At 42.9% G+C, this 12,462-nt stretch overlaps 1 protein-coding gene across 3 annotated transcripts in view; it reads right to left on the reverse strand.

Moving 5' to 3' along the window:
- The window catches only part of LOC111973809 (semaphorin-6A-like), a 125,059-nt gene that overhangs the window by 39,656 nt on the left and 72,941 nt on the right, over positions 1–12,462 (reverse strand). For all 3 annotated transcript variants that reach the window (XM_024001219.2, XM_024001222.2, XM_024001220.2), the window contains exons 4-6: positions 3,783–3,843; positions 3,171–3,233; positions 2,594–2,695 (exon numbers count right to left, since the gene is read on the reverse strand). In XM_024001219.2, coding sequence (XP_023856987.1) covers positions 2,594–2,695; positions 3,171–3,233; positions 3,783–3,843 — 226 coding nt within the window. The remainder of the gene's footprint in view (positions 1–2,593; positions 2,696–3,170; positions 3,234–3,782; positions 3,844–12,462) is intronic.

Here is a 12,462-nt window from a genome sequence, read left to right on the forward strand (position 1 = left end):
TATGCTATCACTGTGGGGGTTGAGGTACTATGCTATGACTGTGGGGGTTGAGGCACTATGCTATCGCTGTGGGTGTTGAGGCACTATGCTATCACTGTGGGGGTTGAGGCATTATGCTATGACTGTGGGGGTTGAGGCAGTATGCTATCACTGTAGGGGGTTGAGGCAGTATGCTATCACTGTGGAGGTTGAGGCACTATGCTATCACTGTGGAGGTTGAGGTATTATGCTATCACTGTCGGGGGTTGAGGCATTATGCTATCACTGTGGAGGTTGAGGCATTATGCTATCACTGTGGAGGTTGAGGCACTATGCTATCACTGTGGAGGTTGAGGCACTATCACTGAGGTGGGGTGGAGGGAGGGGGGAGGGGGGAGGGAGAGGGAGGCCCCACTCTTGCCTGTTTAATTTCACCATGGCAATGACCTCTGTCTACTGTGTGCTTGGCTCTCTGTCAGTGATCTATTCCTGCCATTTGAACAGAAGGAAGAGACTCCCAGGCAATCGTGAGATATTTATGAGGTCAATCCACTATCAAGCAGCAAAGAGGAAAGAGATACACAGTTATGTTGTCGCTCCTGAAAAAATGATTGTATTTTTCCATAAACAATTAAACACATGGGAAGCTAGACCTATCCTTGAGGATGTAAATTAATTTTATTAACTCAAGGATTAAGGCCTTGTCTGCAAATTAATAATACAAATAGAAAATAAACACATCTCTAGCATGGCCCTCAAATGCATTTTAATTGGTTGCTTCCACACTGGAAAGGGGCCTTGTCATTACATGTCTATGTTGTTATTGTATAGGGTTTATCACTGCTATGGTAAATCAGAGTGTGCACATATTCAGTGCACTGACTCTCCCACTGAGACAGCCATGCTCCATCTCTCAGCGAAGCTGATGCAGAGGCAGGAGCTGAGGCGGGGGTGAGGCTGAGGCTGAGGCAGGGGCTGATGCAGGGGCTGGGGCAGGGGTGAGGCAGGGGCTGAGGCAGGGGGTGAGGCTGAGGCAGGGGCTGAGGCAGGGGGTGAGGCTGAGGCGAAGCTAGGATGCGAGGCAGGTTAGCTGGGCGGGGGTGAGGCTGGGAGGGAGCGTGTGCTGGGCTGGGGGGGGTGAGGCAGGGGTCGGATGAGGCAGGGATGAGGCAGGAGCTGAGGCAGGGGCTGGGCCTATACAGGAGGTAGGGGGGGGGGGGGGGCTATCACCAGGCTGATTATCAACTGGGCCTCTCAGCAGCACTCCCCTGCTCCGCCCGGCAACAGGTGATGTAATGGCACAAGTCGACATTCAGGCAGCTGGGAGGCGGACTTTATATACACAAAGCGAGCTGTGCTTCGCTCTGGGGAGCGGCCCCACGGCTGCCAAGGTTCTGTCTGAACGGCCCGGTACACAAGTGTCGGCGCCGACAGAGGAGCTGGCTGCAGATGGACCCTCGGGAGGGGGGAGGAGGGAAGCGAGGGAGTGGGGTAAGGAGGGGGGGGGGGTTGTGTAGCTGCTGTCGACAGTAACATTTGTATATCTTCCCCCCTCCTCATGGCTCTGATTAATGTGGGATGAGTTTGGCTCTAAAACAGAAGCTCTTTTCAGGCCTGTCAGGCCGGCGAGATGGAAAGGCAAACTGTGGCCAAGGTGGATGCATGCGCACACATACCCCCTCCCCCTCGACCAGAACCAGAACCAGGCTGACTGGATGCAGCCAGCGGCACCTCAAAAGCCTGAAATCGGTCGTTTGGGAGAGCCTGCCAATGGCCAACAGCCTGTTTATTTAACCTCTTCGCCATAACGTTTACACATTTTACAGCACCTCTTCGCCATAATGTTTACACATTTTACGGCACCTCTCGTTACGTGTTACGGTATGTCAGTGAGGATGTCAGCTTTCTGCAGACAATATAACACTAATAACAATGAGAAGCACCTGAAATGAGAGCAGAGAAACTGTAAAACTAACCATGCCTACAAAATGTGGGCATAAATTCTGTATTCTCTAAAGAATACTTGAGTGAGAACACAAGCCCTTTTCTGTGCTTCGCTGAACCAAAAAGTCAATGAAGCAAAGAGTCTCGTTCGGCAGTAAACATACCTCGCGATAAACAACAACCCCCCGATGTCTCACGACAGCACCTTCAAATCAACTTCACTGTGGCGTCAATTCATTTCCTATCATGTCAACAAAGCCAGCCTTCTAGAGTTTTCTTTCCTAAGGATGACAGTAGATGTCTTAATAACATGGTGTTCATGTTTAAAGACGCTTAATAACTCTGCCAAAGTCTGGATATCTTGAATCTATTCCAAAAATGCCTTGACAACCGAGGCGGCCGTCTGCCTTGATCATATTTCAACAGAACTGCTGTGCCTACACTATCTGTCAGTGTAGATGTCCCTGATTTTAAATGAAATGTGTCAAACTACACCTGGAAAAAAGGACACATCTGACCATGGGCTTTTGAAAGTAATCCATCAATGTCCATCTCTCCACACCTCTTCTTCCTTTTGTCGTCCCCATATGGTTGAAATACAGCACTGTGTATGCAGCAAATTCTTAGCAGGTGAAGTCAGAGCATGGATAGAGCGCAATGTGAGCTGTACCTTGTAAGTTCGACAGGAGGGGTTGAAAGCATTTGTTCCACACACAAACAAGGAGTCATCGTTTTGCTGCAGGAGGACCTTGATGAAATTGTGACATTCATCCTTAGGGAGARAAGAGGGGTGGGGGAATGTATATTGTGAATGATTCATTGTTGTGCTGGAACTAGAGCAAAACCACATGGACAGCCACGTTCAAAGGAATGAATGATGGCGACTGACTAGTCCATGTCCCTGGAATGCTACTACCTGTACAGTGTATTCTTTGAACAGAATGTCGAATGCACAGAAAACAAAAACACGCACAATAACATTAATTATACAATAAAGACAACTGGTGGATTTTTTCCCCATCCCATTATAAAATAAAATAAATGTAAATATTAATTTCACGAATTCATTCAGAAGAATGTGAGACAGCAAGGCATTCAAAGATGACAATATTTCAATGAATATGAATATGMACATACATTTTACTGGTGAGGTCCCCGTGGTCAGGAAAACCTCCTAGCTTTAGTTTATTATTATGTATGGTATGACCTGCGGTACGGCRAGAAGGAGGAAAGAGTAGTCTTTCTACCTTGTGCTTCCCCTTCATTCGGCAGGTGTCCACGTCTGCCTGTCTGGACTTCCATGTCAGTTTCTGYGGAGAGGAAATTGATGGGGAATCAATGAAGATCTGTTTAGTTACCCTGGCGATCATTCCTCAAGAGAGAGAGAGCCTGGAGCACCAGTTAGCCCGCTTGATTGGCTCAACTCTGCCTCTGTCCTATAGGTCAGCCTCTATACTACACTACAGCATGTTTGGCGCCTGGCCAGTGATTAAAGACTAAACAGGGTCTCAGTGATCAATCTCTCTGTCTCAGTCTCTTTGATCCAGCTTGCTCTGATTATACTAGGTGGAACAAACAGATACTGCGGAGGAGGTGGAGGCGGGGGTTGGGGGTTGTTACATATGTACATAAATCTCTGGTTTCTCCCTTGGCCCCATCCCTGTGAGCAGAGATGACGCATGCGGTTTGATGCCTGATGGGATAATGTGCTTAGTGGGGTCATGGCGCTGYAGTGTCTCACGCCAGACGGCCGCTGGAGCGGGGCTGGACAGGATGACCTGCCAGGTGATTATGCCAACGTACGGGACAGCCACCCGCAGGACGGTGCAGGACAACACATCCTCAAAAAGAACACTCACCTTGCTGAAAAAGATCTCCTCGGAGTTGGCGGTGTCTGTATCCACCGTGTATATGTGATCCCTGAAACAGAGGAGATAGACAGGCTCTCATCAACAACCATTCAACCACCCCACCCCCTCACCCCTCACCCCCACCCGTACACCCCCCAGCGAATCTGAAACCGCAGGCGTCTTTGTCTAAACTTTGTTCAAACTGGAAGAATATAACAATATACAAAGGGGCTATTTGCTCTGTCAGACAGAAACAGTCAACAATGGTTGAGAGTGCTGCTTCTGCCGCCCAGACAAAAACCTTTTTGTTCCTGGGAAAGGGAGTGCAAAGTTACTCTGCTGTTCAGGTCAATTAAGCATAGTGTTCAGCCACAGGAAATCTATACTAACACTCATTAAAGCACAGACAARACCTATGTGGGAAAAGAGGCTTTCCTTCTCACATATGGAACCCATAAACTCAAGGGTTAACTGCCTTTCAGCCAGACTGTGTTTGACTGACCGTGGCTCTGAGAGACTGGCACGCTCGTTTGAGAAGGGAAAGGTGACCGTGCTCAACACTGTAACCACTTTTGGCATTCATTTGTTAGAGATGACTGTGTGAATGTGGTTTTAATCAAAGTGTGAAACAACAGCCGCTGTCTGGCTTTAATTATAACTACCAACCTGCACAGTAGCTTCATCTCTCATTAACGAAATTGAATAAAGTCTGAAGGAACAGCATTTCAGAAATGAATCCACTTATATAGGTTTCCTGGGGCTCCGCACATCTCCTAGAGGAGAAGACCTTAGGTATGTTATCAGTGCTGCAGCCTAAATTGAATAATTCATCTAGAGAGCGTAACATTAGGAGGAGCTCCAYCCTCTCTCGGTGCTAATCTCCTTTTCTCCGAGAACATTCCCAATGTCAAACCAGTTGAATTTTCCTAGAACATTACCAAAATTGAAATTAAATGTAACCATGTTTAAACTTTTAGGAAACATTCTGTTAAAGTAATGAAATACAGATAAAAATGTTTTTTGTCAAGTTCCTTAAATGTGCTGAGAACATTCCAAAGCACCATTCCCAGAATGTTGTGGGGAGGTTGTACGCAAAAATAACCATAGGACAACCACGCTCTCACCAAGCTCGAAGAAACATGGTTCTCAGAACATTATGTGCTAGCTGGGAAGTGATTCCAGCAGAGTGCCAGCAGAGCCAGAAGAGCTCCAGCTGAGATAAGACAGAGCCAAGCCATGCGTCATGCAGACATCCTGGCAGGACAATGCTGGAGCTGTCTCTGTGTCAACACCAGCAGTCAAACACTGTCTGCACCTGGGCTCATGTCAGAGCAAGTCCCCATTAGTTTCCTGCTGGCCTACCTCCATTTCCCCACTAAAAGAGAGCCACACTAGTCCCATCAGATGTGGGAGAGCTCTTAAATATACAGCAGGCCGACTCTCATCTTCACTGCACTCTATGTGGCACTGCAACTTCTAAAAAACATATTGAAACTCCCCACAGAGAGAACCCTCACACTGCCATGAACAAACATGGAGTCCAAGATGAGAGCAAACACACTCCCCACTGGGCACACCATGTCATTTCAACGTGGATAATTTGGTAATATTTAGTTGAGACGTTGTTCAATGAGATTAGAACCTATATTCACCCAAAAAGACAGCCAAAAGTTAGTTACATTTCCAATGTGTTATCACTATGCTTTCAACCATCTACAAGCACAACCAAATTCCAATGGAAAAACAACGTCACCCAAATGTCTATCACTAAATAAATAAAATATCTGACATTGTATACCCATTTTTACTTTTCTGTTTTAAATGGTTGAAAGCGTTTCAACCATTTAAAACAGAAAAGTAAAAATGGGTATACAATGTCAGATATTTTATTTATTTAAACAACAGATTAATGTGATATCACTGTRCTTCGTCTAATAGCAGAACCAAATTACCTGGATAAGATTATATTGAACGTGAATGGTACTACTAAAGTTTGATTTGATTTAGTCTTATTCTTTAACTTAGATTTTTGGTTGAGATGGAGAAGTGAATCCAACATATTATGTTTTTATTGGTAGACAAACTGGAATTAAAGCCAGACCAACTCAGTGGCACAGATGGAACTATCCAAGCAGAAGATAAATATCCTTCAAATGTTGATATTTGGTTGCGTTGACAACCAACCCTAATTCAATATCACTAAATATCATTACATTTGAAATCAACCAGAGCTTGAAACCCTAGGCCTATTGTATTGTCTATTTATAGTTGACATCTGGATTGAATTCAAACTATTTCTGTTGATGACTTTGCAAATGCTATATAGGCCTAAATAGCATTATTGATGATTGATAAAGTACGGTCACATTTCATTTGCTCTGTTAAACCTACCCTTGGAATGTTTTCGATAGCAACAGTGAATCTATTTASTTTTTAAGTGGAAATCTCTYACYAATCATTCTCAGGAGATAGCRCACYGGTAATAGTCAATTACAAATATCATAGCTAAGCAGGGCTGGGCTTGGTTAAAACAAAGGGGTAGCTGTAGATAGATCAATTCTCCAGTAGGAGGTGCTGCCCAGCCTAAAGTTTTTATTTTCTGATAGTGGATATAACATTGAAAATTTGACGTTGTTTTAAAGGTACAAATTCAACATATTTYATACAAGGTTTGTCTATGTTGAAATTKGSTWMCMWKRWKGSMWWAWYCYKKKGKTKRAAWTTYMMCYYMAAAMMAMMRKTTWMMWTKRWKRMYTWAMAWWWWWWTTMAATGTATTTTACATGTAGATTGCACATCACAATACGTTGTCCAATTACTTWGAAACAACGTTGATTCAACCAGTTTGTGCCCAGMRGTTCAGTACTGTGGGCCTGACCCACTGGGCTACAGACGTCAATTCAACCTCTATCCACGTTGAAAACAACGGGTTAAGAATGTGAGTGGGATGGAAGGTACGACTGTAAAYATGGGCGTAGAAAGTGTGCTTTAGTGGGTCAAGGGGAAAGAGGAAGACTATGGGCTCTATTCAATCTGTATGGCGGAAGTTCAGCGTTGCAACGTGATTGAAATTTAAAGGMAATGTTCCCGCGCTAGCGGAGACTACATTCACGGTAAACGCTGCATATGTCGGTTCAATCAGAAATTACCTTTACATTTCCATCACACAATCTGTAACGCTTCAGCGATACACACTGAATAGAGCCCTTGGACATCCAACCATGAGAACAGTGGGCCTTTGTGCTGGGGAATGTCGTTTTCATAACACCCCATTTCTTCTGGGGGAATTGCGGGCCAGTGGGGGCCATCTGGTGGCCCTTTGTCAAACAATCTCGCGCTCCGATGGCAGAAAGGGGGCCATGATTAGTATGCATCCCACACCTATCGTCTCAGAAATGGGACACCACCATCCCCATATTCCACCCTCTTCATAACTAGATCATCTGTGGTAGGGGGGCATTGTATATTGTTTCACTCACATCCCCACACAAGTGAATGGGAGGGTAGAGAGGCAAAATGGCCACCATTACACTGAGGAGTGGATCAAAGAGGGGCCTCGCTGACTGTTCTCTGACTGTCCTTTTGGCCGAGTCTCATTGACTTTTTTGTACAGGCAAAAACACTGCAGTGGACAAAACTGRCCGCCTGGTTTTGAGAGGCAGAGGAAGTGTAATCCGCGTCATTAGATGTCTTTAACAGGATTTAACGGCGACTAGAATAATTTAGACCAACGTGACCTCCAGTGGGGCGGCCCAAAGAGACACAGGGTTTTCAGGAGGACCGGGGAGGCGTGTTCACGTGGGCTACTCTCCTAATGGCAGACTTTCCCATTCCCACCCTTATTGAGGGGTGTAMGCAGTGGGTGGGTGCCGTTGCCATGGTTAGCCGGAATTGAGGACAGGGAATGGCGACAATGCCCTGCATGCGGAGTGACCTGGGGGTATCCACTACCCACTACCCGATGGCTGCTACCTATTGGCAGGCTGGCAGTGGTCGGCTGATTATCCCAGCGGGCAGACACCRGGRCAGAGCTTAAGTACGGGCTAAGCCTCAGTGTCTGCTCTACATCTGATCACAGAGTCGGCCCTGGACAGGCCGAGCAAACACACACCCACACACAGCAGCACTGCAAGAACACACTCAACATACAGCAGGGAGTAGGCCTCTGACAACCCCTGCCAGGCTGAGTATGGGCAGTGCACAGAAGGAGCACAAGATGTTGCAAATACGTAGAAAATAAGTTKAAAAGACGTTTGGATTAAAAATASATATTTTCAATGTCTTGTGCTCACTGGGTGTTGACATTAATTCCCATTAGAATTCATGACATTATTGTTGTATTCCAACATTAACTCAGAAATATGGTAAAGTACAGCAGACAAACCTACAGAATATTACAGCCATCTCATAATCTCATTGTTCATAACCATAGACCATATATTACTTAATAGAAAACGATTTGATTTTCTTATCCCACAGGAAAAAATACTATAGCATATATATACTATATTCTGCAAAAACCCTACAGTGAATACTGTAGTGTTTACTGTAGTATACTGTAGTATTTACAGTTAACTATAGTATAAATACCATAGTAAAAGAAAACGGTAGTATATACTATAGTAATTCATGTAGTGTTTTTGTGGATTGTTGTATACTGTAGTATTTACGCAGACATTACTGTAGTATTTACTATGGTCTTTCTTCTTCTATGATCTGTAGGTAGGTAGGACTGGGGTCTGAACAGACAGTTCAGAGCTTCTGATCTTTTCTATCACCTGAAGGGAAGACAATATATGGTGTATACTTGGCATGTAGGTTCCTCACTTATGGGTGGCACAAATTGGGATATGGGGGAGGGGAATGGGCAGAGTATATGCAAATTCAATACTGCAGTATATACTATAGTTTAAAAAGCTTCGTGTTTTTGTGGACTGTAGTGTTTTTGCGGACATTACTGTATTATTTATTACAGTGTTTTTTTGTGTAGATAATAATGTAGTACTTACTATAGTATTATACAGTACACTACACCATTCCATACTAAGTACTATGTTAGTGGGATACTACAGCGTGTAGTATAGAATTCTACAGTATACTACAGTTTACTACAGAATTCTATAGTAAGTACTGTAGTATTCCATAGTAAGTACTGTAGTATTCTATAGCAGTGGTGGAAAAAGTACCCARTTGTCATACTTTAGTAAAAGTAAAGAKACCTCAACAGAAAATGACTCAAGTTAAAGTAACYMAGTAAAATACTASTTGAGTAAAAGTCTAAAACTATTTGGTTTTAAATATACTTAAATATCAAAAGTAAATGTAATTACAAAAATATACTTAAGTATCAAAAGTAAAAGCATAAATAATTTCAAAATTGTCTATATTAGGCAAAATTAAGCACAATTTATTTTTAMATTTACGGATAGCCAGGGGCACACGCCAACACTCCGACATAATTTACAAATGAAGCATTTGCGTTTAGYGAGTCTGCCACGGATATTCTCTTGGTAAGTGCATGAATTATAMMATKTTCCTTTCCTGCTAAGCATTCAAAATGTAATGAGTACTTTTCGKTGTCAGGGAAAATGTATGGAGTAAAAAGTACATTATACAGATACTTAAGTAGTACTTTGAAGTATTTATACACCACTGTTCTATAGTAAACCTGTAGTATTTTTTCATGTGAGATTAAGAATTGCTCAACAGCTAGTCAAAGAAAATCACTGACTCTTAGGAGATGAAAGTGTAATATCCTGGCAYATGAATAATGTCCTTAATAAAAATAAAGAGCAGAGAAAAATGTACAGAATATTAAAACAATCCACAACAGACATTAACTGAATTGCATAGTTAAAATTAAATATTAAATCTTTGTGGAAGAATTAACATGTTAGAAGCCGCAAATAACAGAAGAGAATGACTTAATCAAGGTAACTGTTTTACTCCCACAAATAACCGCATTTATGGCATCTGCTGGAGCGCCACCATTGCCAAAGATTACGTAAAAAAAAAAAAAATTAAGCCACTTATTTACAATTTTGTCAGTGAATATGTTTGTTTGTCCTACTGCTAAAATATTGTGTGGTGTTATTGCCAGTGTAAAACAGGAGCCAAAAGGATGTATACCATTCACAAAATGGCGTTTGATTTTGGAAACAATTTCCACTGACCATCTGCAGGCAGCACACTTGGAGATGATTGGTCATCAGGCATGGAATCATGACCCTACCTACGACTGGCCCCACAACACTGGCACCACAACACTGGCCCCACAACACTGGCCCCACAACACTGGCACCACAACACTGGCACCACAACACTGGCACCACAACACTGGCAACAGACAACACATTTCATTGGGTTTTGACTTTAAGAGCCTCTACGGAGGTCTGATTGGACAATATTCAGCCCAATATTTAATTATATTGTGTGTATTGAGCTGTTGGCCAATGGACTGTTTTTACTCGTATTATTATCTATCCTGATGCCTAGTCACTTTACCCTGCCTTCATGTACATATCTACCTCTGTCACGTTCCTGACCTGTTTTCTGTTAGTTTTGTATGTGTTAGTTGGTCAGGACGTGAGTTTGGGTGGGCAGTCTATGTTTTCTGTTTCTATGTTGGTTTAAAGGGTGACCTGATATGGCTCTCAATTAGAGGCAGGTGGTTTTCATTTCCTCTGATTGAGAGTCATATTTGAGGTAAGTGTGTTTCCATGTTGCTTGTGGGTGCGTTGTCCTCCTCTGGTTGTTCAGTGTCTTTGTCGCGCCACATCTGGACTGTCTCGGGTGTAGTGTAGTCTGTTCCTGGTGTCCGTGAGTTCTGTGCGTGTTTATGTATGTAAGTTTCCATGTCCAGGTCTGGGTCTACTCGTGTATTGTTATTTTTTGTATTCACGTTCAAGTGTCGAGTGGTTCGTTTCGTGTTTTTTCGTCTGTTCATTAAACCATGTCATTCACGACGCTGCGTTTTTGTCGAAATCCCTGCTCCCCGCTCTTCCGGATGAAAGAGGGAGAGAAGCCGTTTGACAACCTCAATAGCTTTTTCTATCTATTCCTGAGCCTAGTCACTTTACCCTGCCTTCATGTACATATCTACCTCAAATACCTTATTATTATCTTATCCTGATTGCCTAGTCACTTTACCCTGCCTTCATGTACATATCTACCTGCAAATAGTCCTTATTATTTTCTTCCTGATGCCTGTCAGTTTACCCTGCCTTCATGTACATATCTACCTCAAATACCTTATGTATTATCTATCTGATGCCTAGTTCCTTTACCCTGCCTTCATGTACATATCTACCTCAAATACCTGGTACCTCTGCACATTGACCTGTATATAGCTCCATTCTTGTTTATTTTATTTTATTCCTCTTATGTTACTATTTTATTATTATTAAACTGCATCGTTGGGAAGGGCTCGCATGCAAGCCTTTCACGGTAAAGTCTACACCAGTATTCGGTGCATGTGACAAATAAAATGTGATTTGATTTGATTATGATTTGATTTGACTTACTCTGAATGACCATCTAACTATTTGCGTTATACTGTTAGTCATCTAGTTGTATGCATCTATATCTATTTGTATTCAGAAATCTCGGTATCCGCTTGGCTTTGGTGGCAGCATTCCATCGATTCAAACATTTCTCCCAGTTAAAATCAATCTACTCTTCACAACGACAGCAATTCCAACAATTCCTGCGTCACATTCCCTCCTCACCATCTGTCCGTTGGCATTCGCGTCTGCTTTAAATATGCTGGAGTGAAACACACMGTGTTGTCTTTCCACCACACCCCACTAATAAACCCCTCACTTTCCCATTTCCCCCAGGCCCGACCAGGAGCAGGTAGCAGTCAGACCAAAGGCTGGGACTCCAAAGCTCCCAACACCTCCTTAATGACCACAGATGTGTTAAACAGGCCTGCTACTTAGGAACCACGCTTCAATGGCCACTTATTTAGTAGCGCTCTCAAAAAACAAAGTGACTCATTGTTGCTTTCAACAGCATCCAATCAACCTACTATGTAATTAGGCCAATACAGAAGCCGACACAGATACAGAGCCATTTGATCTGAATTCCCCATGCTGTGGCTTTGTTAAATTTGTAACCTCTATAGTCAATTGTTTCAAGCAAGCTAGGTAAGTTAAAAAAAACGATGATACAAAATGAAATGAAATCAATATGCTTCCCCATGGAGAAAACTATTGATGCRGACTCCCCCGTTTCCKTCAGACAACCTCAGTTCCWGTCCAGAACCAAGCATCTAGTTTATCCAGTGTCTGCCCYGAGATCAAATCAAATCAAATTGTATTTGTCACATACACATGGTTAGCAGATGTTAATGCGAGTGTAGCGAAATGCTTGTGCTTCTAGTTCCAACAATGCAGTAATAACCAACGAGTAATCTAACCTAACAATTCCACAACTACTACCTTATACACACAAGTGTAAAGGGATAAAGAATATGTACAATAAAGATATATGAATGAGTGATGGTACAGAACGGCCATAGGCAAGAGACAGTAGAATGGATAAGAGTACAGTATAATACATCTGAGATGAGTAATGTAGGGTATATAAACATAAAGTGGGCATAGTTTAAAGTGGCTAGTGAAAACATGTAATTACATAAAAGAGGCAGATGCAGTAGATGATAGAGAGTACCAGTTATACATATTAGCT

The sequence above is a fragment of the Salvelinus sp. IW2-2015 genome, linkage group LG15 (genome assembly GCF_002910315.2).
Source record: "Salvelinus sp. IW2-2015 linkage group LG15, ASM291031v2, whole genome shotgun sequence".
Lineage (NCBI taxonomy): Eukaryota > Metazoa > Chordata > Actinopteri > Salmoniformes > Salmonidae > Salvelinus > Salvelinus sp. IW2-2015.